This window comes from Solanum lycopersicum, chromosome 10 (assembly GCF_036512215.1).
Source record: "Solanum lycopersicum chromosome 10, SLM_r2.1".
Taxonomy (NCBI): domain Eukaryota; kingdom Viridiplantae; phylum Streptophyta; class Magnoliopsida; order Solanales; family Solanaceae; genus Solanum; species Solanum lycopersicum.
Window position 1 is genome coordinate 59,305,559 of NC_090809.1, and position 26,713 is coordinate 59,332,271.

General features: G+C 34.5%; 4 protein-coding genes across 12 annotated transcripts; all 4 read right to left on the reverse strand.

The window, feature by feature from the left end:
- Positions 1-1,184: 1,184 nt before the first annotated feature.
- Positions 1,185-2,744, reverse strand: LOC101265183 (transcription factor MYBC1). The gene is made up of 2 exons (XM_004249078.5): positions 2,475-2,744; positions 1,185-2,311 (listed from the first exon to the last, which is right to left on the reverse strand). The coding sequence occupies exon 2, from the start codon at positions 2,155-2,157 to the stop codon at positions 1,285-1,287; it is 873 nt and encodes a 290-aa protein (XP_004249126.1). The 5' UTR covers positions 2,158-2,311; positions 2,475-2,744; the 3' UTR covers positions 1,185-1,284.
- Positions 2,745-4,024: 1,280 nt separating this feature from the next.
- Positions 4,025-13,109, reverse strand: LOC101264384 (calmodulin-interacting protein 111-like). Of its 4 annotated transcripts, none has more exons than XR_003243929.2 (11): positions 12,667-13,109; positions 11,149-11,304; positions 10,052-10,878; positions 9,201-9,405; positions 8,839-9,046; positions 8,077-8,528; positions 7,233-7,659; positions 5,745-5,825; positions 5,449-5,626; positions 5,151-5,338; positions 4,025-4,640 (listed from the first exon to the last, which is right to left on the reverse strand). XR_003243929.2 is itself a non-coding variant. In XM_010329446.4 (11 exons), exons 2-10 carry the CDS (start codon positions 11,244-11,246, stop codon positions 5,195-5,197), a joined length of 2,628 nt encoding a protein of 875 aa, XP_010327748.1. In that variant the 5' UTR covers positions 11,247-11,304; positions 12,667-13,109; the 3' UTR covers positions 4,025-4,640; positions 5,151-5,194. The 4 variants fall into 4 exon arrangements, 2 of the variants coding, with proteins under 2 accessions (XP_010327748.1, XP_010327746.1); XR_011211921.1 differs by having other exon boundaries at positions 5,449-5,639; positions 5,745-7,133; XM_010329446.4 differs by having other exon boundaries at positions 5,449-5,639; positions 11,154-11,304.
- A 1,817-nt stretch (positions 13,110-14,926) lies between these two features.
- On the reverse strand, positions 14,927-17,901 carry LOC543730 (G2/mitotic-specific cyclin S13-7). Of its 2 annotated transcripts, none has more exons than XM_004249080.5 (7): positions 17,754-17,901; positions 16,810-16,940; positions 16,411-16,653; positions 16,161-16,286; positions 15,805-16,053; positions 15,540-15,698; positions 14,927-15,453 (listed from the first exon to the last, which is right to left on the reverse strand). In XM_004249080.5, the coding sequence occupies exons 1-7, from the start codon at positions 17,788-17,790 to the stop codon at positions 15,127-15,129; spliced, it is 1,272 nt and encodes a 423-aa protein (XP_004249128.1). In that variant the 5' UTR covers positions 17,791-17,901; the 3' UTR covers positions 14,927-15,126. The 2 variants fall into 2 exon arrangements, with proteins under 2 accessions (XP_004249128.1, XP_004249127.1); XM_004249079.5 differs by having other exon boundaries at positions 16,747-16,940.
- A 1,161-nt stretch (positions 17,902-19,062) lies between these two features.
- Positions 19,063-25,953, reverse strand: LOC101264685 (stomatal closure-related actin-binding protein 3). 5 transcript variants are annotated; one of them, XR_743661.4, is made up of 14 exons: positions 25,667-25,942; positions 23,958-24,256; positions 23,621-23,749; positions 23,358-23,450; positions 23,105-23,245; positions 22,621-22,689; positions 22,454-22,537; positions 21,225-21,405; positions 20,631-20,747; positions 20,422-20,480; positions 20,130-20,264; positions 19,797-19,946; positions 19,496-19,654; positions 19,063-19,400 (listed from the first exon to the last, which is right to left on the reverse strand). XR_743661.4 is itself a non-coding variant. In XM_004249076.4 (13 exons), the coding sequence occupies exons 2-13, from the start codon at positions 24,240-24,242 to the stop codon at positions 19,362-19,364; spliced, it is 1,482 nt and encodes a 493-aa protein (XP_004249124.1). In that variant the 5' UTR covers positions 24,243-24,256; positions 25,667-25,953; the 3' UTR covers positions 19,063-19,361. The 5 variants fall into 5 exon arrangements, 3 of the variants coding, with proteins under 3 accessions (XP_004249124.1, XP_069146256.1, XP_025883538.1); XR_011211922.1 differs by lacking the exon at positions 25,667-25,942 and adding an exon at positions 24,489-24,567; XM_004249076.4 differs by lacking the exon at positions 19,496-19,654 and having other exon boundaries at positions 25,667-25,953.
- Between the last annotated feature and the right edge of the window lie 760 nt (positions 25,954-26,713).

The window sequence follows — 26,713 nt, forward strand, 5'->3', positions numbered from 1 at the left end:
CTGATAGATTTTTAAAAGGGAGATGAGCTCATTCTCCCTAAAAACACACCTCAGCATAGCAAATAAAAATGGAAGGGACAGTTACCAAGTCCAAGAAAGAACTTCACAGAAAGTTGGAAGGTTATTGAACTATTTGCAATTTGCATATAATTATAAAATTTAATCTAGATTTAGTTATCTTGAAAGTCTGAACAGATATTATAGTAAACTAAAATACAGCCAGAACCACACATGGCCAGTGAGGATTACTTCAATTTTTTATTTTTAAAAAGAAAAGAAATCACACACAGATGATAAATTTCCTCAGATCAGTATAACAAAGAGCAGGAACAAAGTAATAGCAGTGACACTCAACTAGTTAATCAAGTCGAATAAAGGTTTCATACGATCCTTCTTTCTCTATCTCAGATGAGCAAGTCCAATAGGCCAAGTATGTTTTAAGAGGCAAAGAAATACAATTCATGCATGGTTGCACACATAATTCTTTTGTGGTTCTAGCCACTGGAGTACTCATTTAGTAGATTGACTTGCGATTGATTCTATTTCTTGAGCCGAGCGTCTATTGGAAACAACCTCTCTACCCCACTTGTCAGACTATACTGGATATGCCGTTCTTGTTGTTGTAGTAGTTGTCATTCAATAGAATTAATCAACCTCTTATTGTGAGGATGAACTTCCATCCCAATTAGAAAAAGGAATGAGGATTCAGACAAACACGAACAACGGAGAAAACAAGAGAAGGTAAAGTTTTCAACACACAAGGAAAAACAGATGGGAAGGAGCTAATACCATATAAGAGAAGTCCTTCAACATATAGTAAACCATTAAAAACAAACTTCACAAGGCACGTGGACTTGACGAGTTTACTACTACGAGTAGCAAGGAAGTCTTATTTTGGCATTTCAGAGGGGGGAAAATAAACTCAATTCTCCCCAAACCAACAGCGACAAATTTACTTCGGTGTTCCAGCGTGGCAAATGTAAACGTAAGGGACAATTAAACAAGTCAAACTCATCACAACTTAATTACAATAGTAGAATTCATCTAACTGAACAGTTTCAAAACCGACACTAAACCCAAATTCTTATAAAAGGGGATTCACAGTTCCATTAAGAGTTGAAGACCATATCGACAACTCCATATAGATATTAACACTAAAGCATCATTAATCCAATAAAGGGTACTAACACAAAGCGCAAATGTTATTTAACTCAAATTCTAGAATACATAGAAGTCAAATTAACAGGATTTATAAAAGGCTAAAAATCAACAGTTACCCTGATATCAATCTTCCCCTGTTGGAAACAGTGTAAGGACCTTCCTCCCATTGACGGCGGTGGCTGAATCCACATCCTCCACATAAGATGACACCACAGGACTACCATTATGCACAGATGTCCCCATCCTCTGAACCTGCTGCTGTGATTGCCTAGACAGAAAAGGATGCTCAAAATGTCCATTCGCCGGAGAACCAAATTGCCTATACTGCTGTTGAACTTGTGGATGGTGTCCAACAACCACTCCCATATGATGGTGATGCGGCATCGGTGTCACTGGCACAAACGGCATGAAATGGTCAGAATTACCTCTCCCTGGATGTAGAAAATGTGCTGGAACAGGTGAACTAGCAAACAAATTATCCATTGCTGGATCAACACCTGCCCCTGATAAAGACTGAGCATTACTCCCACCACTTCCACTGTTAGAAAGACCTTGCATACGTTTCAAATAAAGCCTATACTTTTGCAAATGACTCGCAACATTTTCGCGTGTTAATCCATCTACACTCATCAGTTGCATTATAGTCTTAGGGACAGCATTCTTGATCCCCAAATGAGCAACTGCATCCACAAACCTCTTGTGTAGCTGTGGTGTCCACACAAGACGTGGCCTTTTCAATGTCCTAGCTGGTTCATCTCCCCCTCCTCCCCCATTCAGCTCAGTAGACTCAAATTCAGCTGATGAATTTGGCTGAGAAGATTGAACATGAGGAGTCTGCTGCTGTTTGCTCTGAGGATTTGGGCTTGTGGGGTTTGGAATATCAAAAGCTATCGCAAGATCCGGTGTTATAAGGGTTTGAGATAAAGGCATTAACTCTTCTGGTTTAGGCAATTCTTCTTCCCACTTAGCAAACCAATTTGAATCTTCTTCCCTCATCCTTCCTTATTTGGGGGTTAAGGAACCTGATGAATCAAAACCCTTTTAAGCCAACCAAACTAAGCTACTAAAATCCCCCGATCCTCATCTTCCTTAAAACCCCAACAAGATCTAATCTTTATGACTCCAACTCCAACTTGGTTAACAGATGAACCTGAATCATAACAAGTTACCACTTGGATTACTACTTAGAACTAATAAAAAGACTATAACTTAAACCATCAAAAAGGAAAGAAAAACAAAACAAAAAAAAAAAGATAATAAAGATCTCTCCTTTTTATCTCAACTTAAAGATTGACAAAAGAATCTAAACAAACCAGGTGATAAACAAGATATGGGGTTGGAAAAAGACAAGTGTACAAATTGAAAGATGAGATTTTTTTTGAGATGGGTGTTTGTCTTTATCACCCAACTCCCTCTTACTGAAGAATCTTGATTTCTGGGTATTGAAGGTAAGAGGGAAAAAAATGATTTTTTTTTTTATGGATAGTGGGGAGAATGGAGAAAGAGTTTTGTGGAGGGGTGTTCGAGGTGGATCTTCTTTCTTTTTCAGCTTTTTATTAGAGGAAAAAAAGGCACAAAAACATATTTACAATTATGGGGAAATTATTAGTTATATATCTTTTCTCTGTGAAAGTATTATAATCTGAATAAATATCCATCTTAAAATAAAAATTGGTATGAAAGTATTAAATATGTTTCATTATTTTTAGTTTTTCATTATCTCTTTTGTTATTTCAATCGAAACATATTTGACTTTAAGCGAGGAGCAAATTTCTACCAAGATAACTGGAAGTGAATGGAATATGTTTAAAACAAAGTCACTAATAACCTTGATTTTTCGGTGAAATGTTATAAAGTAAGATTTAAATTTGAGCATCGATAATGATATTGTGGTGAGAAATTAAAAGGAAAAAAATAAGAAGACAAAAAAGGGAAATATATTCATGGCATAAAAAATGTCAACTAAAAAATACAGTAAAGAAACCAAAAAAAAAAAGATATTATTTTTTTTAAAAAATCTTTTTACCGTATGTCAGTTTAATAATTTCAATTTTAAATAGTTCAACGAAAATGTGTGTAACTGATAGATTCACCAAAATTGAGGTGTGTTTTTACTCCTTTTGTCTTTATATTATGTTACTGTTAAAGATGCTTTTTCTTAAGATTTTTTATGGAGTTTTATTAGGAGCCATGTGGATGTGAAGCTAGGTGGGGTCATAAGCTCATAGGCTAGTTAGTAGAGTTGGGGGTGGGGGTGGGGTTATGTGATGAAAAAATTATAAATTATACACTCACAATAGTGTTTTAACCAAACTTATGATGACATAATTTGTGCTAACTCACTTACTTATGATAAGATAATTAACATTAATACTATTTAGTTAAGTACTAATCTTCAGAGTTTTGTTTATTAAGTTATCATTTTATCTGATAACAACTTTATAATGCTTGTGACACCAATGAAATTTGATGAGGTGGCTATGGAAAGGTGCATTTACAGCTCTAAGTCAAAGGTCACAAAGATTCTCTTTTAGAAAAAATAGTATTTGGTACATTGTCATAGAAACATTAGATGAGGTTGTACACATATTATATGATTGGATAGAGGAAATTAAAAAAAATTATCAAATGGAAAGAGAGAAACACTTTCCCAAATATAAATTAATATTAAAAGGGAAAGGAGAGAGAAGAAGAAGATGAAGTCCAATGAAAGAAAAGGAAAGTGGACAGATGACCCCATTTGAAGTTTATAATATGCTCTATTGCATATTTGAGTGTGTTATAATTTCTATATAAAGAAGATAAAAACATGATTGATGCATAGTTTATATCCGACCGCAGATTGTTTCCGATGAACTCTCAGTCCAAAAGAAAGTACTCACCAATCAATAATTGCTAGAATGTGATTTGGTATACACATAAGAGGATGTCAAAGGTTGTATTCAATAAGAAAGATGATGTATACCTACAATAGTTCTATATAGGTTACAAGTTAGGTTTATGCATAATACACAAAATACCATGTACTTCTTTTAACACATAACCAATCCATAGAGTGCAATCTTCAGTTTAACACCAGAAGTATCCATACTGGAGCTACCTTGATATCTTCTTAATATCACCATCATAAATAAACATTTCATGTGATTGGAAACAACTCGTCGAAGGATCAGAATAATAAAGTTTCAGTTTGTGAAACATTACTCCACTGAATAGCTGTTACTCAGTTCATTGATGGAATCAAATAGTTGAAATTAACCAGTAGAAACACTCATTCTGGCCCTGCTGATGAAAGCTTCCATGAGAAGTAGTAGCTCTCACTATATGGAATAGACTTCCTCATGATGCATCTTAGATAATTAGTGTGTGTGAGATCTACTGCATATATGTTTTTGCAGTAGATTTCTGGAACTAACATGGAAGATGTGTAAATTATGGCAACAACATCCATTTGTGCAAAGAAGACTTGAATGTTTAACCTGATAGCAGTAATCAAACAAACACCACAATTGATCAAAATCATGCTTAAGGGTGAAAAGTTTATGTTCATGATTACTTGTGTATAAAGACACATGAATCTCCTAGACACGGAACTCATACTATGAGATATCACTACAAAAGCAGTATGGACAAATTTAGTAAAGCTTAAAAAACAGCCCTTGATTCGAAGAATGATTTCAAACCGATAAATGTCTTCTGCGTCTATTTTGGGCTAGCTATAAGCAGTGATTTTGTATGATAAGAATGTTACTGAACTATACATTGCGTACATACACAAGCATATCCGTTAAAATATCTTTTTATCAATATCCATATCCTGAATTTAAGAATGTTACTGAACTATATATTGCGTACATATCTTTTTATCAATGTTTTATAGCTTTTCTTGAATTACGTAGCAGCTTTTTATATCATCTCTTCCACCAAGAAATAAAAAGCTACTAAAGCCTCATCAGAACTTTATAGTATACTTATATAGATAGATTTACCTCCTGCGCCAAAAGTCATTAACTGTAATGTTCCATTGATGACACTAATCATCTTTCACAGGGTCTGAGTGCACAAGCCTCTGAAACCTATTTGACAACTCCTGGTACGAATGCACTTCAGATGGAGGCACTTGCCTAATGGCGGCCTTCAGATGTTCCATTGTTATTTCAGATGCATCAAGGCTTTCCTGATACCAAGAAGGTTAGGACAAAGAATTATATGCATACACAAGAAGAGGGGACGGGTTAGGGGTGGAGAGATGTATAAATACACAGCTAAATTGAAGAGTGAATTTACTTCAATAGCTGCAATAGCTGCTTCACGACATATCAGCGATATGTCAGCACCAGTACAGCCACTGGTTAGCCGAGCTAGCTCTTCAACGCATATGTCAGAACTGCATGGCATCTTCTTCAAATGTATATGGAATATTGCCTCCCTGTCTTTTTCATCTGGAGGTCCAACGTACAGCAATCTATCAAAACGTCCTAACAAAAATAGCACTATCTTTAAGTAGCTCTAGCAGATTTTATGCAAGGAATAGGTAGCAGCAGCCACCAAGGCAACATGAAAGGAGGAATAACGGATTTCACCTGGTCTTAGAAGAGCAGGGTCAATCTTGTCTGGACGATTTGTTGCAGCAATAACAGTGACATTAACTCTCTGATGTAAACCTTTAACCAAAAAAAATTATAAAATTACAGCTTAAGCCAATTAGAAACTTTGACAATCAAGAGGTTCCTCATACATAACAAAACTGAGACAATTTTGAACTGCTTTGCCAAGTTAGGACCCTAGTTCAACAAATTAAAATAAGCCATAGACTACGGGTAGTCCCAGGCATTTTATTAAAGAACTCACAATCTTCAGTCAAGTAAAAGGAAACCACATAATGAGATGTCATTACCTTTCCCTTCACCAAGCTACCCTGTAGTGTCTTGAGAGTTTTTTAAAATTCAAATTTCCAGGATTGTGATCCTGGCAATGTATATATAAATCATGTAGAAGCACAACAAAAGGGGGTGGGGGTGGGGTGGGGGGGCACTTCACCTTAACCCCAAATATACATCAGCGATCGTCAAGCAAGAATGCTTAAGCATGTCACTGCTTTATATTCCCGCATATCTAGAAATTATACAGATTAGCTTACAAAAAAATTGGCTTTGTATACCTAGTGTCATAGCTTACACTAGGTATACAGATTAGTGTCTCAGATTCAATGTGGAGATAAGCATCTCATGTTCTGTTCCTTTAGGATTGATTTTAAACAACAAAAAGTTCAAGAAACTACATCTCTAGACAGCAATATCACTCTACAACCAAATCACTCTTGTAGTCTGCACTACATCATTCCTCCGGTTATTAACAAGACATCCGTAAGTACCTCCTTCTGACATGAATAAAGACTGGAACTCACTCACTGATCAAAAAGACTTAAAAACTATGTTGTACACTCTTTTTGCATTGTTATACCCATGTTGAATGTGTATGACTTTTGTGTAGTTACATAATGAGGACCCGCCTTTAAAAATCAATAAAAGCCTTCTAAAAACTGAATGTTTGCATCTTGAATACATACCAATGTGTGATAGTTGCACTTAATGTTACTTTGGATTCAACCCTGCTGAAACTCACCACCCTAAACAGGTAGTTTATACCTAACACAAAACATACCCTTTTTTTAACATCAAAACTATAGCAGCATATGGAGAAAGATGGTATCACAAGAAGAGACGCAGTGCCTTGTATTTGGCATTGTTCTTGACTAATCAAATTTAGAAGATCTTTCCAGACCCATGAAAAAAGTAGGGAGTTCAGTATATGATGTTCTTGATTCATTTATCTTAGAAGTTTCTTCCTGACCCCATGAAAAGCATAATTTTGTATCCCTTTAAATTTTGCAGTGGAGCTTGACAGCACGGTCATCGGGTTTCATGACAAGAATATGCTTAGTCAAATGGCCACGAACTAAACTTACTTACCTAAGAAAAACAAGATTGGAGTATAATGACCACTAATGTTCTTGAAAAGACTTCAAATGTAGAAAAGCTGAGAAGTCCTTTTAAGTGTGGAACACTCACCATCTAATTCAATAAGAAGTTGACTCATGACCCGATCTGACACAGAAATCCCATCACTTTCTTTGCCACGTACAACAGCAAGGCCATCTATTTCATCAAAAAATATAATTGAAGGAGAATTCGCTCTAGCCTTTGCAAATAGTGTCCTAACAGCTTTTTCTGATTCACCCACCCACTTGCTGTAAAGCTCAGGGCCCTTCACCGCAAGAAAGTTCAACCCTGCTTCAGAAGCAACTGCACGAGCTAACAATGTTTTGCTGCATCCTGGAGGACCAAACATCAAAACTCCAGTAGGAGGACGAGTGCCAATGCGGTTGAAAGCCTCCTGGTGTTTTTGAGGCCATTCAACAGCTTCTATAAGTTGCATCTTAACCTCCCTCTGCCCTCCGACATCATCCCAGTTTACCTTTGGAACCTCAAGTATAACCTGATATTAAGAAGAGATATTTCAGTTCAGTAAAGACTGCAATTCCAGATGTCTACATATGGTCCTTATGCAACTCAGTTGAAACAACAGGTACTGGGAACTTCAAATGAAAAATAAAGCACAAATATAAGCATCCATGATCAACCTTAGATCATAACCAGCTGCACTAGATCAGTCAAAGGCATGTTAAAAACTTGATCCGTTACAAAAAATGACTCAACAATGCAATTTGATTAGGGTCAATCCCAAAACTACAAGCATGATGATCAAACACCATATAAGAAATAGCCCGCTCTGAAACTTGTCATCATACAAATATCTGAATGTGACCAGCAAATCAATATTAGATGACATCACCCACCTTAAATTTCCAACAATGCTTAACAACAAAAAAACTATTAACAAGGTAAAATATACCTCTCTCATGGCACTTGGCCTTATTTTCATTCTAGCCCTTTCAAAATCTTTAAAAGTGATCCTAAGGGTGTCTGTTTGTGCTACGCGGCTGAAGTTTCTTGGGATATCTGATGAAATACATGCTTCTGAAATAGATGAGGATGCCCCCTCGAAATCACCATTAGAAGAAAGGTCTTCATTGTCTTGTAAGCAATGGGTACCATTCCTGCCAAGGCATGCATCATATGATGGCATTGAAGGTTTATATTGAGTATTTCCAAAGCATGTTTTTGACTCGACATGTTCACGAAGACAATTCAAAGCCGCTTCATTACACAAAGCAGCTAGGTCAGCGCCCACGAAACCATGTGTAGCTGTTGCAAGGTCGTGAACATCCTTGTCCAAAAGAGCATGTTCCATTTCACCAAGCAATGTCTCTAGTATTTCAAACCGTTGTCTGGCAGATGGTACGCCTAAACATATTTTTCCATGAAATGAGAAAGGTTCACATATCACATCAAAAGCACTATATATATAAAAAGAAAAGAGGGGGGGGGGGGGAGTTGATTTCAACTTTCAAGCACATGGCATAAGTCAAAGATCTCATGATGACTCTACGTTCAGTTAACTCACAACAAGAATATGAAGAGTAACAGCAGTAATGATAAACCCTGAGAAATATTGAATTATTGTATGAGCCTCCAGTAATTTGCAGTAGATATCCAAGTCATTTGTTGTTATAATGAAGTCTGATAACAAAAAGTGATAGGATTCTGTAGTGACCTATTTCAATTTCCCTGTCAAGTCTTCCAGGTCGTCTAAGAGCTGGTTCAACACTGTCAGGTCGATTGGTTGCAGCAATAACAAGCACACCATCAGCTCTTCTTATTCCATCCATCAAGTTTAATAATGTAGCTACCATTCTTTGAGAAAGCTCTTCACCTGCATCTTTACGAGCAGGCGCAATGGCGTCCAACTCATCAATGAAGACCTACAATGAAAAAAGGCTCTGGGTCATTAAAACTTAATTAGTTGACACTCGAAATTAGAAAGCCTACATATAGCAGCAACCATGACCTGACACAAGCTAGTTTATTTCTAAAACAGAAGATATCTAAACTGGATTAAAAAATGAGGAAGCAAACCACGGCAGGAGCTGCTTGACTCGCTGAATCAAACACCTCGTTCAATGCTCGTTCACTTTCACCATAATATTGACTAATTACTTCAGGCCCATTGACAGAGAATAGGTTTACACCAGCTTTATGGGCACATAATCGTGCCAAAGCAGTCTTTCCAGTCCCAGGTGGCCCATGAAGAAGTACTCCCTTTGTAGGTCGTAAACCCATGCTGAAATATTGACAACTGAACATTAACATATGATACAGAAAGTAGACATTTTTTACATTGACTGATTTTACTATATTGGTGTAATAGGTAGTTCATTAGCAGTGCAAAACAGACAACATCCCCAGAAAGTAAAAGCCGATTTCCTGAATAAGAGATATACATTTGCCTTCAGAAATTCCAAGGAATATCCTAGGGACCAAGCTACTCCTGACCCAATAAAGGAAAAGGGAAAGGTCCTTAATAAAATTTTGGCAGGAGTTGTGAAAATATATTAATGCTATTAACAATGTGCTGCAACAAAGGTAAATCTGACAGGAACGATATCAAGCGTTAAGAATTTAACCATTTTTTAAAGGAAAAATTGCATATACATAAGTTCATACTCCATATGGCATTATAGCAGGAGAAAGGAGCAGTGGAGCAAGGTGGTTGAGAGGAAATTAAGATCAAACAAACTTCTAAAATAGGCTAATCCATTATTTGGCCCGATTGGAACAACCAAGAAAAGATTGTAAGCCTACATAACCAACTTTTCATACCAAGAAAGCAAGATGATCCCTATTTTTCTAAAGATAATTTTGCCATAATAACAAAAGTTACATGCTTTTAGAGAAAAACTGACATTTACATAAGAAAAAGAGTGTACCTAGCCATTGTACCCTTCACAGCCGACGATATTATTATGTCCATTAGAACTGCAAATTCTTCAGAAAGACCACCCAATTTTGCGTAGTCAACTCCATCCTTATTGTTCATATTTCTAAGTTCAAGGTCTGATGGTGATAAGCTTGTTATTGGAGTTCCCACTTCAGTGTCCTGGGGTAAATGTAGAAATACTTTTGTTTTGTGATCTACAGAGAAAGCAACATTACCATAGTCCCCGAAACTTTGTGGAGGAGAAGCACCTGTAACCTGGAAAAAACACAGCCTTGAAAGCAGTGGGACAATGACAAGATTTCCAGATAGTAAAATGCGAGAACACAACCACGACGCTGTACAGGTTTGTATAAGTTTTTTGGACTGGTCATTCACCAAAACTTCTCTTATGTTGAATATTTCAGTAGTTGTGTCACCGGCATCAGAAGAGATCGACACTGACTCTTGATCCTTGGGTGTATTGAACTCCCTGGTGCTAGGAGAATTAAGTCTAGAACGAGAGTGTAATGGAGTCCGAGTAGATGAACCTGCCATAGTCTCACCTCGACCATTTCTTGTTTCAGTTATTGAATATTGAGAGGATACGAAGCTGTTCAATGGTGGTACTCCATTACGAGATACCAGCAACAAAGATAGCTCCTCAGAGTTACTAACCAAAAGGGAACTAACTTTACCATTGGACGATTGATTGCTTCCACGTGCAATACTCCTTATGGTATGATCACGAATAGGGTGAACAAAAACAATCCTACCCGAAGCAGGATAACCCATACTCCATGAGAGACTTGAAGATAATCGTGCTCCATTTTTTAAAACCTGCAAAGAGATGAATGTCAAGTCAATGCAAAATTCTACCGTCTGGTAAGAATACAACAATACCTCTCTTCAAAATTGATAATAAGCCAACATCAGTGCCAGTAATAAAAAATTTCATAACTTGTAAGAAAAGTTTTTAGATTATCAAAAAAAAAAACATTTAAAGCAATTTCCAGCTTTATATGCTTATTTGTCAAAATTAAGTCACTGGAATTGGACAGCAAAGAAACAGCCGAAAAGGAAAAACAAAACAAATATTTGCATCCAAACCTTACAAGATGGGAAAACAGACGCAAGAGCAAAGAAATTTCCTGCTTCATGATCCACATTTTCTGTACAATCAAGCCCAAAATGCCTTGCACACTCATCTGCTAATGAGCTAAGAGGGAAGTTACTTTCATATTTCTTCAAAGAAGCAAGGGATACCTGTTAGCATTAAAAAGTAACATAAGATCAAAGTTTGACACCAATAAATGTTTAACTTCAAGGAAGATTGAAAATTGATAAGAAAGCAATGGTATATGCGCAATTACATACTATAGCTTATGTTGCATATGTGTAAAGCCTGAGAAAGCACATTGCATTAGAAAACACCCCCTTCCCAAATCAAAAACCAGCTAAAAAGATTTCAAACATTTTCTTAAGTAATACATTGTATGATTTTTTATGAGCTCCTTTTTTCCTTATTTAATATCTATCTGGAAGAAAGACAAATATTATCTTCACAATAGGACAATTTCTTTAGCAGACGTGAAAGAGAAATTAAAAGCAGCTCTTTTTTAATGATTGTCATGAATATATTCTTTAGTTGAAAGAGGTTCACCTTAAATTTTAATTCGAGCTCAAGTCATAATTGAAGAAAAAAATATAAACATAAATTAGTTACAAATTAAGTTTATTAACTAAATTCAAGCACAAGCAGAATTTATCTCACATTAAGGATTCAGTTAGCAAGACACACATGTAATTTTGTACATTAAATTCATACATCAACTGATCAAAGAGAAAAGAGAACAACTCGATGTAAATCAAAAGTAAAGGAGAAAAAAGCAAACAATATTCTCAATGTTCAAAAGCGAATAAAGAAAATCCAACACACACACAGATATATGTGTGTGTGCGTGTGTGTTTGTATTACATATAATATGCACAACCACCACATACACACACACACACAACTATAATTTTTTCCGTTAGAACCACATCAAACCCCTAAAACACCTACAATAAACAGCAAAACACACACACACACACATAGCTATTCTTTTTTCCATTAGAACCACATCAAACCCCTGAAATACCTATAATAAACAGCAAAAACACACGCACACAGCTATAATTTTTTCCATTAGAACCACATCAAACCCCTGAAATACCTACAATAAACAGCAAACACACACACACAGATATAATTTAATGTATGTTTAAGTTATAACAACCACAGCAACCCCTAATAAGCAACTAGTAAATAGTGGCAGCGCCACCCCTTCACCAGGAAACTACACTATATAGCTATGTAAGAATATTCTCTTTTATGTTCCAACATGCTTCATGGCAAATTCAAGACCGCAAAATTTAAAGAACTACAAATTAAACTTTGTACCCAGTCGAACTCAAGACACTTAAATTGGGACAGAGGGAGTATTATATATTGACCCCCTTGACTTCCTTAATATATTGATACGCTTGGCTCCGCCTCTGCTAGCAAATAACACATACATATAGAAATACAAAAATCGTTTTTTTTTAATTGCAAACTACAGAGATGAAAGAAAAAAACATATTTACCGATACAATGGAGCCAGGAGAAATAGAAGAAGCAAGCATGGAAGACTCCGAAAGCCAAATTTTACAGCCTTTGGTATCCACAGTCTCCACAGCATCTTCTGATATTCGACCAATAAAATCTGTTTCAGAAATCAAAGAAGGGAACTTTCTCGAAGCTTCTTCAAGACAACACTTAAGCTCCCCTTCAGTAAATTCCACATCCGATGAAGTATTACTAAGTTCTGACTGTGAAAGCCTTGATGCTGACTTCTGATTCTTCTTCTTTGAAGGCATTTTTCTAAAATTGAAAGATTGCTAACCAAAAAAATGAGATTATTAATCAAACAAATTGTGAATTTTTCTTCTTTCTTTCTTTCTTTCTTCTTCTTTTGCTGCTGCTGCTATGGCTGTTAAAACCCTTTACAGAGGTTTAGCACAAAAATAAAATGCTATTTTCGTCCCCAACTTTTCAGGAATTGTGTTTTTATCCTCAGAAAAGGATATTCTTTCGTCCCATTTTATGTGACAATATTTGATCGAGCACGGAGTTTAAGAAATAAATGAAGGCAATGAAATATTTATCAAATTGCCCTTCAAAAATAGATTTATTTTTCTCTCTCCTCATAAATATGTTGGAGTACTATTTTTAAATTAAATAGGACCAACAAGGATAAAAAAGAAAATATTATTTAGATACTTACCATTAAGAAAATGTGACATTCTTTTTGGGGCTGGCCAAAAAAGAAATGGTCTCACATAAAATGAGACGAAGGAAGTATATATTTTTTAAAATTTTGCACTTAGTCCACATAAAACGAAATGAAAATAATAATAACAACAAAATACTCAATATAGTCTCATAAATGAGGATATAAGGAGAATAGTGTATATCCTTATCTTTTTTATCTTGTGAAAATAGACAAGTTTTTCCCGATAGACTATTATTAATAAAACGTAGGGGTGTGCATCGGTCGGTTCGGTTCGGTTTTACATATAATCGGTATGGTTTATCGGTTTTCGGTTTTAAAATATGCTAACCCAATAACAAACCAATAAGAATTTTTTTATCGGTTTATCGATTTTTGATGTTATCGGTTCGATTTCGATTAACCCAATAAGAAAATGTCGATCAAATAATATATAATGGTACGTATGTTATAATTACATGTTACCAACTTACCGCCAAAACATAATAGAAAACTTTGAATGTTGATCAAATTACTAACATTCACAAACTTGCAAAAGCTATCGCCTACAATTACGAACTAGAATTAAAGCTAAAATAAAATATTTCAATGAGACAATCTTGAACAGTTGCTTGGTCCACCAGATAATCAACAAAGTTCTCACCAATTTCCGAACCAAAAAATCACTTAGCCTGAAAAGGTAATATTGAATCTATTTATGTATTAAATTATGTATATTCAATATTGAGAAAGGGTAAAGTAGTACATAACTATCGTCTTATTGGGTTATCGGTTTACCCAATAACCCAATGGGAAAAATCAAAACCGACCCAATAACCCAATCATTATTTTTTCTAAACCCATAAAAAACCCAATAACCCAATAACATTTTATTGGTTCGGTTTATTGATCGTTTCGATTTTTGCCCACCCCTAATGAAACGAGAGCCTATTATATGATTGCTAATCCAATTATCACAGTCAAAGCTTAAACTTTATAGATACGAGTGAGTTTATTAGATACACTAATAATAATAATCGGTAAAGAAAAGAGCAACATATATTGTAATGTAAGAGTTCCGCTAAAACTATGAAATATCATACGTTCTTTATTATTATTTTTTTAAGTCAATGATCTATCGAAAACAACGTTTCTATCCTCATTTAAATAAAAAAAAAGATGATAGGTTTAGAGGGATTGTCCCACATCGTTTGTGGAAGATGTGTTTTGATGGTATAAAGAAGTAAGAAAAGAAGAGTAGTAGCACTGGGCTCAGTAACGAGGGCCTGTAACCCAGGTGGGAGTACTAAGATGGTGGGAGATTATTATAACATGAAGAGTCAAATGAACGGATATTTGGGGTTAGTAAGGTCTAATATGAGGGCCAGTCCAAATACCACTCTGGTAGAGTTTAAAACCCTCTACCCGTTTGGGTATTCTCTCAACTGACTTAACAGAGCAGTTGTAGCAGGAGTTCACTATCTTTGGTGGCATTAAGGTGGATCTCATATTAGACATCTATCCTCCAAATACCTTATAATAATACCAACCATTATCTTTTTTTGTTAATATTATCTTTTGTCCAGCGATGACCATTGGAAAAAACAAGCAAATTTCCATTTCTCATGGGTTACACAACACTACTTGGAGCTCAAGTAGTACTACTAATAGAAACCAAATAAAAGGGGGGTGCTGCAACAACAAAAGGGGATTCTTGATTGATGGAAACAGAAAAATATTAAGTCATCTTCCCAGTCAGTAGTATTAATTGCATTTGTGGCAGCTTCAGCTAGCATCATGATGATGATGCAGTCAACAGGGATTTGGCTGGAGGTAGTAATGCAACAGCACCTCTCTCAGAGTTTGAGTACTTCTTGTAAATCACCTTAAGCTTGTGATTTGCAGCCTCGGAGTGATAGCTGACTAACTGCCTCGAGCACTCTATTACTTGAGACTCTGAGAAACCAGTGTGCAGCTTGAGTGTCCCATTCCAAAATGGGGTTCGGTTGAGAGTGTGTCGAGCAGCATAGACAGCTGAGGCAGCAATCATTGATGGACAGTAGATAATGGTTGCATAATTCATCAATCCCAGTTCAGCCAGAAAATATACCATGTTCTCCATCTGGTTTTTAAGGGATTCAAGTTAGTACAATATAAACTCTCATTGAGACAGTAGATAATATAGCCAAGAATGTTAAAAGGACTTACTTCTGAATCAGGCAGAGAAGCTTTGATGAAACGCACGAGGAACACGTAAGGTGTTGGGACTGTTAGGTACCATTCCAGTTTCCCAAGAATTTGTTTCTCCATAGCTAACACCTGATCATGACTGTAAGTTTTGTCTGCGATGCACACGAAGTCATTGACCTGAAGAATCAAATTAGAACATTCAGAAAATTGTTAGCTTAGTCATTAGCAGCTCATATGGTGTAAGAGACATCAAAATATTATTCGATAAGATCTAGAAATATACCTCAGGAGCCCAAATTTCTTCATATTTGGAGGCTATGAGCATGGCACTAATGCCCAACAACTGCAATTCCCTTCTTGATGAAGTCTCCACAGTAAGGTAGCGATCAACAATGTTAATTGTGAGGTAAAGAGTTTCTGGATTAAGTTCAAACTTGTGGTGGACTTCAATTAACCAATCAATCAGAATTGCTCTCATTTTTTCGTTTATCTCAGGCTGTGAATCAATGTAATCATGAACTCTTGTCTCAGTCTGCAAAAAAGCACAAGTATTTGAGTTGATCACAATATTACTAGTAAACAAGAAACAAATATAGACAGCAGCAATCGACATGAGCTCATGTTCAAGACGATGGATACCTCGGCTAGTTTGTAGAAGTTGTAAATGTCTTCAACATATTCCAGAACTGCCAATTCATTGTTTACATCTGCAGCATCAATGTCCACAATATGCTCCTTTGGTTTCTTGCTCAGACCACACGCAGCCTATATTAAGTTGACAAAAACATCAGACATTCCTCTAGTTATACAACTGACAATTATGTAAAACACAAAACAATCCTCTATATATAGATAATGTTCCACAATTAACAAAAGAGGCATATTGAACCTTGCTTCGAGCAGTGAGGGTTGAAGTAAGAGTTGATTTCTTCTTTGTTATGTCTTCAGCAGCCTGCTTCTTCCTAAGCATCTTCTTCTCCATTAGTTTCTCTCGAGTATCAGGACTAATTTCAATAATCTCCTCAGGTTTTGGCTTTACTGTGACTTTCTTCTGAGCTGGCTTCCTTCCTACAGGTACTTTTTGAGCTCCATTAGCAACATTTGCTACTTTTACATTAACAGCCACAGATTTCTGCAAACAGTTCAAGAAAAGCCACATTAGTACATAACATCACATTGAGATTGAAATGCAATTAAAATATGATTATGACTTTATTGTCATAACCTTCTGATTTTGAGGTGCTGCCAACAATTGTGCACAAAAGCTCCTTGTTACGGGGCGAGATACCTGAGGAAGTGGCTTTCCTTCAGCTCCATAGCCTGTAGCCAGATTCCCAATATCTCCAAGCGCCTTTCGGTTTCTCCCTTCTGCTACCATATTCTTTTTCTGCTTTAGTACACCAGGGACAAGTACCTCACCTAAACAATAACAAACACTTATATTTAGTACACCAAACAAACATCCAGGATCCTAAGTTTATAAGTTATGAAGCCCTTCTTAGGCTTACTTAAATCATTCGGGGTAGAACATATACTACTACATATTAAGTGAAATTCGTAACACAAAAACAAGATCTAAGCTAAAGTTACAATCCATCCCTGCAAATCCAACACCATTAATATTCAATACTACTTAAAGAGTTCATTGTGTTAAACATCATTTACTGAACCATCTATCATAAACACAAGAGGTTTCACTCAATAACCACAATTTATAACACATATTAAGTTAATTTAATAACACAAAGACAAGATCTAGCTAAGTTATGATCCGTCCTTGACAAAATAAAACACCATTAACATTCGAAACTACTTATGAGAGTTCGATAGTGTTACATCATTTACCATCTACCATGAACATTTCAATAGATTCACCCATTAACAAACCCTAAACAACACAAAAAGATACAAATTTGTATCCTGAATATATTATGAGAAACCTATTTATAGAATATCAAGTAGGCCTCATTTCTCATCAGGTTTACACTCCAACAACATCTTGCTTACATATTTAATCTAAGCATCTTTAACACACCCAACCCAAAAAACATAACAAAAGAACTTAGAAAGAAGAAATTGTAACACCCAATACAGAAATGTGAAATCTTTGAACCAAATTAGATCCATGGGTGTTACCATTTGGGATTTTTTGAACAAAAAACAAGAAAACTTATTGAATCGAAAACCGAAAAAAGAATTGAAAGATAACAAAGAAAGTCCCAAAGATTTCACCTTTATTTTGGTGTTGAAGAACATTTCTTGAAGCCATTTTTTACAGAAACTTTGAAGCTTTTCCTCTCTGAATATTTTGGGAAAATGAAGAAGAAAGACACCCTATTTGAAGCTTCACAAATCGCCGCTTCACTCCCAACGGTCTCATTTTTTTCGTTCAATCTAAGCCGTTGGATGAAAGTTTTATATCGAACGGTCGTGATTGAGTATCAGACAGTTGGGCTTATTCCTGTAATAAAGCCCATTAAGGACTGTCCAAAACTTACCGTTGTGTTTAATTTTGTTTATTGTAAAATTAGGAAATTATTACCACTGCCATTTTTTATATTGAAATATTAATATTACTGATACTAATATAACAAATTTTTTAATTGTTCTAAGTCACTATTACTCGATTCAACTAGTCGGAGATAACTATATGAATCGTTTCTTTATACGTTAATTTTTTTTATTTCAATGATTATAAATAAAAGGATACACTGAAATTGTTTCTTTATATAAGACGGATAATATGAATGATATTTGGTAAATTAAAAATTTAAAAGAAGTCATAGTCAAAATAATACTTATAAAAAAAGAAAATACAAAAGTTAAAGTTATGATTTAACAAGGTTTTTTCAAACATATTCGCGCATCTATTTCACCATAATTTTTTGAATCCATTAATCGAACATTACTCGTAATCAATTTAATGTTTTTTTTTTTATTTTTTTATTCATTAATTAATTATGCTCTGCCTACCACTACTGCGAATTCTCATAGTCAATGAGAGATTATGTGGTATTAATGGGTTACATTAACCATTGCTAAAATAAAATAGATTATTTTTCTTAATAGAATTCATTCCTCAATTATTTAAAATTTCTCAAAAAAAATTAACAAATTCTTTCACATGTACAATTCACACTGTTCTCAACAAAACTTCATAAATCAAATCAATTATGTTCATTCTACGTACATCTAAAACATTTTTGTGAATTTTTTTAGCTCGTAGACTCCCACCATCCTAACTTTAATTTTTTTAACAAGCAAACAAGGGTTTCAAAAAAATTCTTTTTATTATTTTTGAAAACTTCTTCCAATCGATAATAAAATAATAGAATTTTTTTTATGAGAATTCAATAATGGTATGAATTGCATATGTTTTTGAATGAAATTCGCTAATTTTTTGACAAATTTTAATAGATGGACTCTAAAGATGTGTTTTTCTTTTTGTAAAGAATAATAATTTAAGAACGTAATCTAAGTCGTGTATAGTTGTTTGTGGATTTTTCAACCAAAAACTTCTATGGTGTTCATTAAAAAGAGGTAGTAAAAAGGATTTTCATTAAAAATGCAAATGGACCATCAATTAGTAAAATTTGTTACAACCCATAACAAGGCAAAACTAAAAAAAGAACATTGCCTAGAAAGGATGTAACTAATTAGTAAAAAAATTACAATGACAAGACATGTTTGATTACTAAATCACACACAAATATAATAAGAAATTGAGCACTCACATTTGAAAGAAGGAAAAAAAAACTAATTATAATCACCAAAAAAAATTAAAAAAAAAAAAACTAATCAAGTGACTCATTGGTGAAAATAACTTGGAAATCAGTATGTCTAAAGCAAAGCATCATCATCAGGTCCAGCAAGAATTACCTGTAATTTTGGAGAAAAAAATGTCTTAGTATCTCTAACTTGAGGGGAGGGGAAGAGGAGCAGTTGCGGATTCAAGATTTTTAGTTAGTGATTACACTCATTCTGTGTTGCTCGGACTCTCCAAAATGTTGACGGATGTGTGTCAGATACTCCAAAAGTAGTGCATTTTACGAGGATCCAACACGAGTGTCGTAGCATTTTTCAAGAGTCTGAGCAACAACTCACTATACTTTAGTGACACTAGTTGTTATCACCTATTAACAGATAAGATTGGATAAGGAGAACTCATACAACTGATTTCAACTTATTTTGGGACTGAGGCATAGTTGATTGAGTAATTTATAACCAAATGAAGATATGCAGCTGAAGCTGAAGAAACAAACAGAAGCTACTTACATTGCAATCCATGGCATATTTCCGAGCAGCCATAAGGGCTCCGTTTCTTTCTTTCTCTGATTCAAATACTAACACAAAGGAATGTCCTTTCCTTGGTAGCCAAAACAATGACTTTGCCGCAGAATTTCCGCCTCCTCTAAATCCACATAGCTGAAATTAAAAGCATTTTGGGATATGTAAGATATGATTGTCACTTAGTATTTGGAGTGAATATTTAAAAGAACCTATTAAGGCATGAAGCTCATTTAATAACTCAAACTGAATAGTAAACACTGGTAGTCGGCTATTGGAGCGTGAATGAACTATTTTCTTAATGATGATTTCATGAAGTACCTGCATAGACTTAGAGTATGAATCTCTAGCTTTTGTAATCCATCCTTTGCCCAACTTCAGCTTTGTTTTCCCGACATGAAAGCAGTGTGCAGAACGTGATGAATAGTTCCGTCCATTCATCTGTGCAATAACCACCTGCAAAAAAAATTATAATCTGATTAGTATAAAGTAGTCAACTGACAGACAAGTCCACGATTTAATTTAAGTCTGTACAAATATGAACTGACGTGAATGTTTGATGTTTGACTTCCGGATACTGTATTAGATGCAGATATTGCATGAGAATACTTACGCTGAATTCAATGTTCGACTTCCGGAAAAGTGTCTCGACATAACTCCCCAATCCAGATGCTGTAAGAATTGAATTCAAAGAACTCATTTTTTGTAATTAACATAAATAAAAGAGACAACACAGGAAAAAATGTTAATTGACGGCTACATTTAGAAGTGAACATTAAGAAGGAAACTCATAAAGTCAAATAAATGTGATCCAGGACCAACCTGGATCGATAGGAGCAGTAGTTGTCAGTGAGACTTTTTGGCCATTTGAGACTATATCTGCTTCTAAAAGTCTCCCAACGTCAATAGGCTCCGGAGCATACACAAATTTGTCCGCACCTGGTACATTGAACAGTAATCATGTAATGACAATAATTGTGGTGCATCAAAAAACAAGGATGTTAAGCTCTCACCAACTAGCTAGATTTCAAAATTGGTGGAGCAAAAGCAATTGCTAAAATTCAATTATTATGTACGCTTTATGGGGCTCTATACGGTTATCAGATTCCTCATACGACTCAATCACAGTTCATTCAAACTTTAGAAGGTTTTTATGGCATTTTAGCGGATATTGTACACACCTCGAAGCTGATTAAGCCAACTATCCGTTGTTCACTTTTCCTACCTAAACACTCTGTGTTTTCTATATAGATGGTGATAGTTCAGGTACAAGAGGGAACAACAAATAGTTGGGATATGAAACTCACAAAAGAGTGATGGTTCAGTCGTGTTTTTTACTCAAGAAGATGGAATTTTTAGCTGTTTCAAATGAAAGACTTGAAAAGATATATGCAGAATGGAAAGCAGAGTTAATACCAACGATAGGTTCCCTTCTGCTGCATTCAGATGATAAACGATACCACTGAATTGAACATTTTGAAACATCAATGGCTTCATTTGAACATGACTGGATTCTTATTATAGAACCTAAAGTTTCAGAACCAATCAACTCATAAAATTCGGATTTATTTTGCCCAGCTCTTCTGCTCATTGTTAGCTGCAAACAATGAGGAATCATCAATATTCCAAACAGAAAAGTAGATTACTATAGGCTTAAAAAATTCTACTGGACATAATGTATAGGTGCATAAAAATGACAAAAGATTCCACACTTGCATCTCTCTGATGGTACTCAAAAAAACATTAGAATTTTAAAAGCACTACATGTGACTCCAAGAAAATGAACATATTTTCTTAATGTCTCTCAATAGTCTTATATTCTAAAGGTCATACAAAGTGAAACAAAATATTGTATAATAGTTCATTTACGTGAATTTAATAGTGAGTCGCAACATGTAGTTGATTGAATCTATTGTTAATAAATGAAGGACCCTCTGGATTCATGAAAGCTTTAACCATCATGGGCAGCATGTTTTAGCAAGTGGAAATTTCGAGAGTTATCTATCATTAGTGACAGTAGGAACTGCCATAATTGGTTAGACAAAAAAGGGTAGTTAAATTGCATACAGTTGTTTCAATCTGTATCGAATCTGTCCCTCTTCTGAGAACTGAGAAGCACTAAATAGCCAATGCTAGATCAATCATAAGTTTCAGTTTGTGGATAAGTAGAGAAAACTACTAATAGCTGATGATAGATGACGAAAAGGAAATTTTCAGGTTCTTACCCTCTTAACAACCCCGAAACATGTACCATAATCGGAAATATTTTTGGTTCCATCTAGTTAGAATTAAGGTGTAGTTGATTGATACTATGATATTGCTGAATGTGATCAGGAGTGAACATAACAAAGGAAACATACAGCAGTTAGTTATGAGTGTGCTTTCTGGCTTATAGCTTGGATTAGTGGGGAAACAGAACACTGAGAAGTACGAGTTGTTGATTATTCTGGAAGTGGCATGATAGAAACACACGAGTCTTTCTAAGACAAGAAAACCACAACTAATCTAGCCAGTACTGTGCTCAAATAATGAAAGAGAGGACCACTCTAGATAGGTTTTTACAATTTAAATTTTGTACATTCACTAAAAGATATACCATACCCTTCCAGGTTCACTGGATCATTAGACCTAATTAAAAAGGATACCTCTTTCTGAAGCTTAAATGAAACAGTAGACTTCTCCCTGATCTGGATTCTTAAAGCCCTCAGTTCATGTTCCATGTCCATCACCTAAAACAACAGATATATTGAAAGTTCAAGTGGTGTCATGGATAGTCTATGAAATTAAAGTGAAAGCATATTTTAAAGCATACCTTACTAGGCTGATGCAAAAGTTTTATTCTTCTAGCTTCTTGTACCTCTTCCAGCAGTCCCTCCACTTCCTGGCAAAGACAAATGTTAGTTCCATTGGGGAAATAAAACCTATATCCTTTCATGAAAATCAAATTGTTGTTGTATGTAATTAACATAATCAACTTGTCAAGAAAAAGGAAACCATAATTTGGAAATCTAAAGCAGCAAAGTAACTTCAGATGCTTTTGTAGTTTTCTACAAATTGTTCCCTTTATCACCTGAACGGTGGTTTTTCAGGTAGGAAAATGGGAAAATGGAACAACTGATAGGAAATATTCTATGAGGAAAATTATGGAATACTTTCTTTGTACACCAAAATTAAACTACCAGAAGGTAAAAAGCAGAGAAGTTGACTATATCGATATTTTATGAAACAAGACAGACTTCAAAGAGGCGATGAATGGATATATATCAAAAATAAGAATGTACTAATGCATGGTATACCTGTTTTGCAGAGGTAGGGGAATTCCTTTCTTCTTCGTCAAGAGCCTCCCCAATTCTTTGCACGACTGATCTGGCACTCTCAATTTCAGCACAAGCAAAAGACCTTTCCTGGTTGACCAATCTTTTAGCATCTTCTGAGGCCTGTAAGAAAAATTACTTTTAAGTTTCTTTTCTCCATGTTTCTTTCACATGCAGAAAAGCACACAGATTAGAGACCGAGGCTTAACCACAACTCAAATGATATATAAATAACCTGCTTGAGAAAATTCACAAGCTTTTTCACTTCAAACTTCTCTTGTATAAGCTCTCCCTCATTTTGTGTCAACTTTACTGCCAAAGCTTCCACCTGGACAAAGTATGTGGTCAGGCTTTAGGAAGATATATATTTAGATAGGTGAACAGAGAATCCTCCAAAGGACATATCTGGAAAAAAATCTCATTTATATTACATTTGGTAATAGACAAACAAGGAAGCACTGATTCAATTATGTGGGTCAATTTGCAAAGACGACTAACCAATGAAATAGTTTTTTCAATGTCCTCCTTGTTAAGTCCTGTCAATCTTCCTTTGAGAAATTCTAAAGAATCTCTGAGCTTCTTCAAAAGAACATGTCCCTCGAGGGAAGGTGCCTCTCTAATTTTAGCCTGGAAAAGAAAAACTCAATTTGTATAAAGCTCAAGTCCTATATTGATATCTTCATAAAAAATATATCCATTTCAAGACCAAAAACGCGGTAAATGATGTCTAGCTTCACATGAAAATTTCATTTCTTTGTTTACTCTTTTCATCTCTATTGTCCTATGTGACGAACAATTAGATGGCACAAGTGTGCAAACAGAAAAATGAATGTACCTCATTAGACAATTTAGCTGCAGCTGACAAATTCTTGTCAAATTTGCTAGCAAGGTCACGAACAGAAAGGCGGTTGTGTTGTTCTGTCAGCCGATTTGTTTCTTCCTCGACTACCTCCTTTAAAGGTGGGCCTTTGTTATCCTCCTTTGTATCCTGTAGAACCTCAAAGTTGGGTCCTAACTTATATGTTGGAAACTGGTTATTGGACAAGCTCACATCTCTTGATACTGACCGGGCTATCTGCATCTGAGGCTCCGCTACAAATTCTGGACTGACCTTGGTCATTTGACCAGTTTTATCTGCTCATCAAGATGTGATAAATTTAATATCTCAACAAACATCAGCAAGAGATAAAATATCTATAAGAGAGTTCAAAAAGAAATAAACAGATTGGAGCCTACATGGAACATCTGTATCTACATCACCCCACAGCATCAAAAAGGGAACTAAATATATGTATGTAAACCTAAGAGAATGGGCAATTGCCTAAAACGTACTAACAACAGTAGAAAATGATATTCAGAAAATTACCAAAACAACTGCTGATCAAGGAATGAAAAAAATAATAATAAAGAAACTTCAAGACTAGAGTGTCATAAGAATAAAGTTACACACAGAAAGAAATAAAAATATACCAAAAGGAGGTTATTTATAGAGTTTTGGTAGGTGAATGGGGGGGCAACATAAAGTTTAAAGTCTGCAATATATAACTACAGAAGGAACAAAGCATGTTTGGGTTAAAGACATCATGATTACTGCTGGAGTTAGTAATAATTGTATTGGGTCAAAAGCTTTCTAGTGAAGATCCATCATCAGCAATGGAGAAACAGAAAAACCAACAATTCTTGATCTTAACTGTCCCAAAAAAGAAATTGGAAAAAAAATGAACATTTTCAGAGAAAGTAAAGGAGGAAAAGGGAAACTCAAGATTTACCTTGACAGCCAAATAAGATAAGATATGTGAGACAGTAGAATAAAAAAAAAATGCACTTCCCTTAATTTGTATAGTATAATATATTCTTGAGATTGAAAATTCTTTTGTTTTGGTAAAGTAGCTTATCTGTCTCCAAGTACAGAATATGAAAACATCCAAGTTTAGGTCTTGACACATGCATTACCAAATTTACAAACAAAAATTCATTACTGATACAGACATTTCTTTAACAGTAACCCCTTTTTTGCGTGTGTAATACTTCTTTAAATGAATACAGACACAAACTTTCCTTAATAAACATGCTTAAGATGCAAAAATCAAGGCATTCAATTAAGGAAAGAACATCCTTTTCCTCACCAGCAAAGCAAGCAAAAATAGATTATTTTTTTCCCTAAAAAGCTTCATGCATTAGTAGAGGAACAAAAATGGAAGAACCCCATATGAAAAAAACACTCAAGAATAAATCAAAAAACAAAAAAAATGCAAATACTTGCAGATCATTGAAGAAATTAAGCAGATGAAAAGTAAAGATTTTTATGTTCTTGAAACTGAAAAGACACAAACTTTACTTACTAAACATGCTTATGAAGCAAAAATCAAGACATTGAATTAAAAAAAAAAAAACATCCTTTTCTTCACAAGCAACCCACCCCCCACCCCACCAAACAAGCAAAAAAACTTCATGCATTAGCAGAGGAACAAAAATGGAAGAACCCCATATGAAAAAAACCAGTAAAGATTGAATCAAAAAGCTGAAAGAAATGCAAATACTTACAGATTATTGAAGAAATTAGGCAGATGAAAAGAACATATTTTTATGTTCTTGAAGAATAGAGACCCCCACTGAAACTGAAAGTTCTTGAGAGATAGAGAGAGAAGGGTGATGGGAACAAGTGAGAAGAAGAAGTTTGAGAGAGAGAGTCTGCTTTTGTAAAAGCAAAGTGAAAAAGAAAAGCTTCTTCCTTCCTTCTGTGTTTACCAGATTTTAGTTTTTCCCTTTTCTCTTTCCTTTTCTATACTCTCTCTTATTACTCACACAGCTAAGCAAAACACATTTACAGATACTGTATTATATAGTATATAGTATATGTACAGTAATTATTTATGTCTCATAATACAATATGGACACTCCAATTAAATTTTTTAGGATAACTAATCAAAATACTATTTCCGTTTTAAAAAATAATAATTTATTTTAACTTAAAACGGAATTGATAAAAAAAAAAGAATATTTTTTGTCTTATGATTTTAAACGTGATTTAATTTTATAACCTTAAACATGTCATGTGAAAAGTTAAAATTTTATCAATAAATGAAACAGATCTTTTTTTTTAAAACAAATTAAAAAAGAAATAATTTTTTTTAAAAAAAAATGAAGTAGTAACATATTGCTATATCATTTTCGGTTTCATTTATTTATTTTTGTGACTTTGTAGGTCAAAGTCTTTTGTACAAAATGATACTTGTGAATTAAAATATATTTCATTTTTTGATACTCTTTATCTATGAATTTTGAGTCCTAGAGTTTGAATCTTTCAATATTTGTGATTAAAAATTTTAAATTCTTCATTATTAAATTTGTGATTAAAAAATTCTTAAATTGTCAAATGTTTGATTTAAAAATTGAAAATATTTTAGAGTTTTTCCATATTTTAGTTTGTAAAGATTATTGTAAATATTTTAAAAAAGTAAAAAATAAATTTTATGGTAAAAAATCATGATTCATTAAATAAGAACTTTGTAAAATTGACAATGGTTCAAAGTTAGTTTTCTTTAATACTAAAATTATGTTGGTTTATATTTTTCAATTTACTTTTTGATA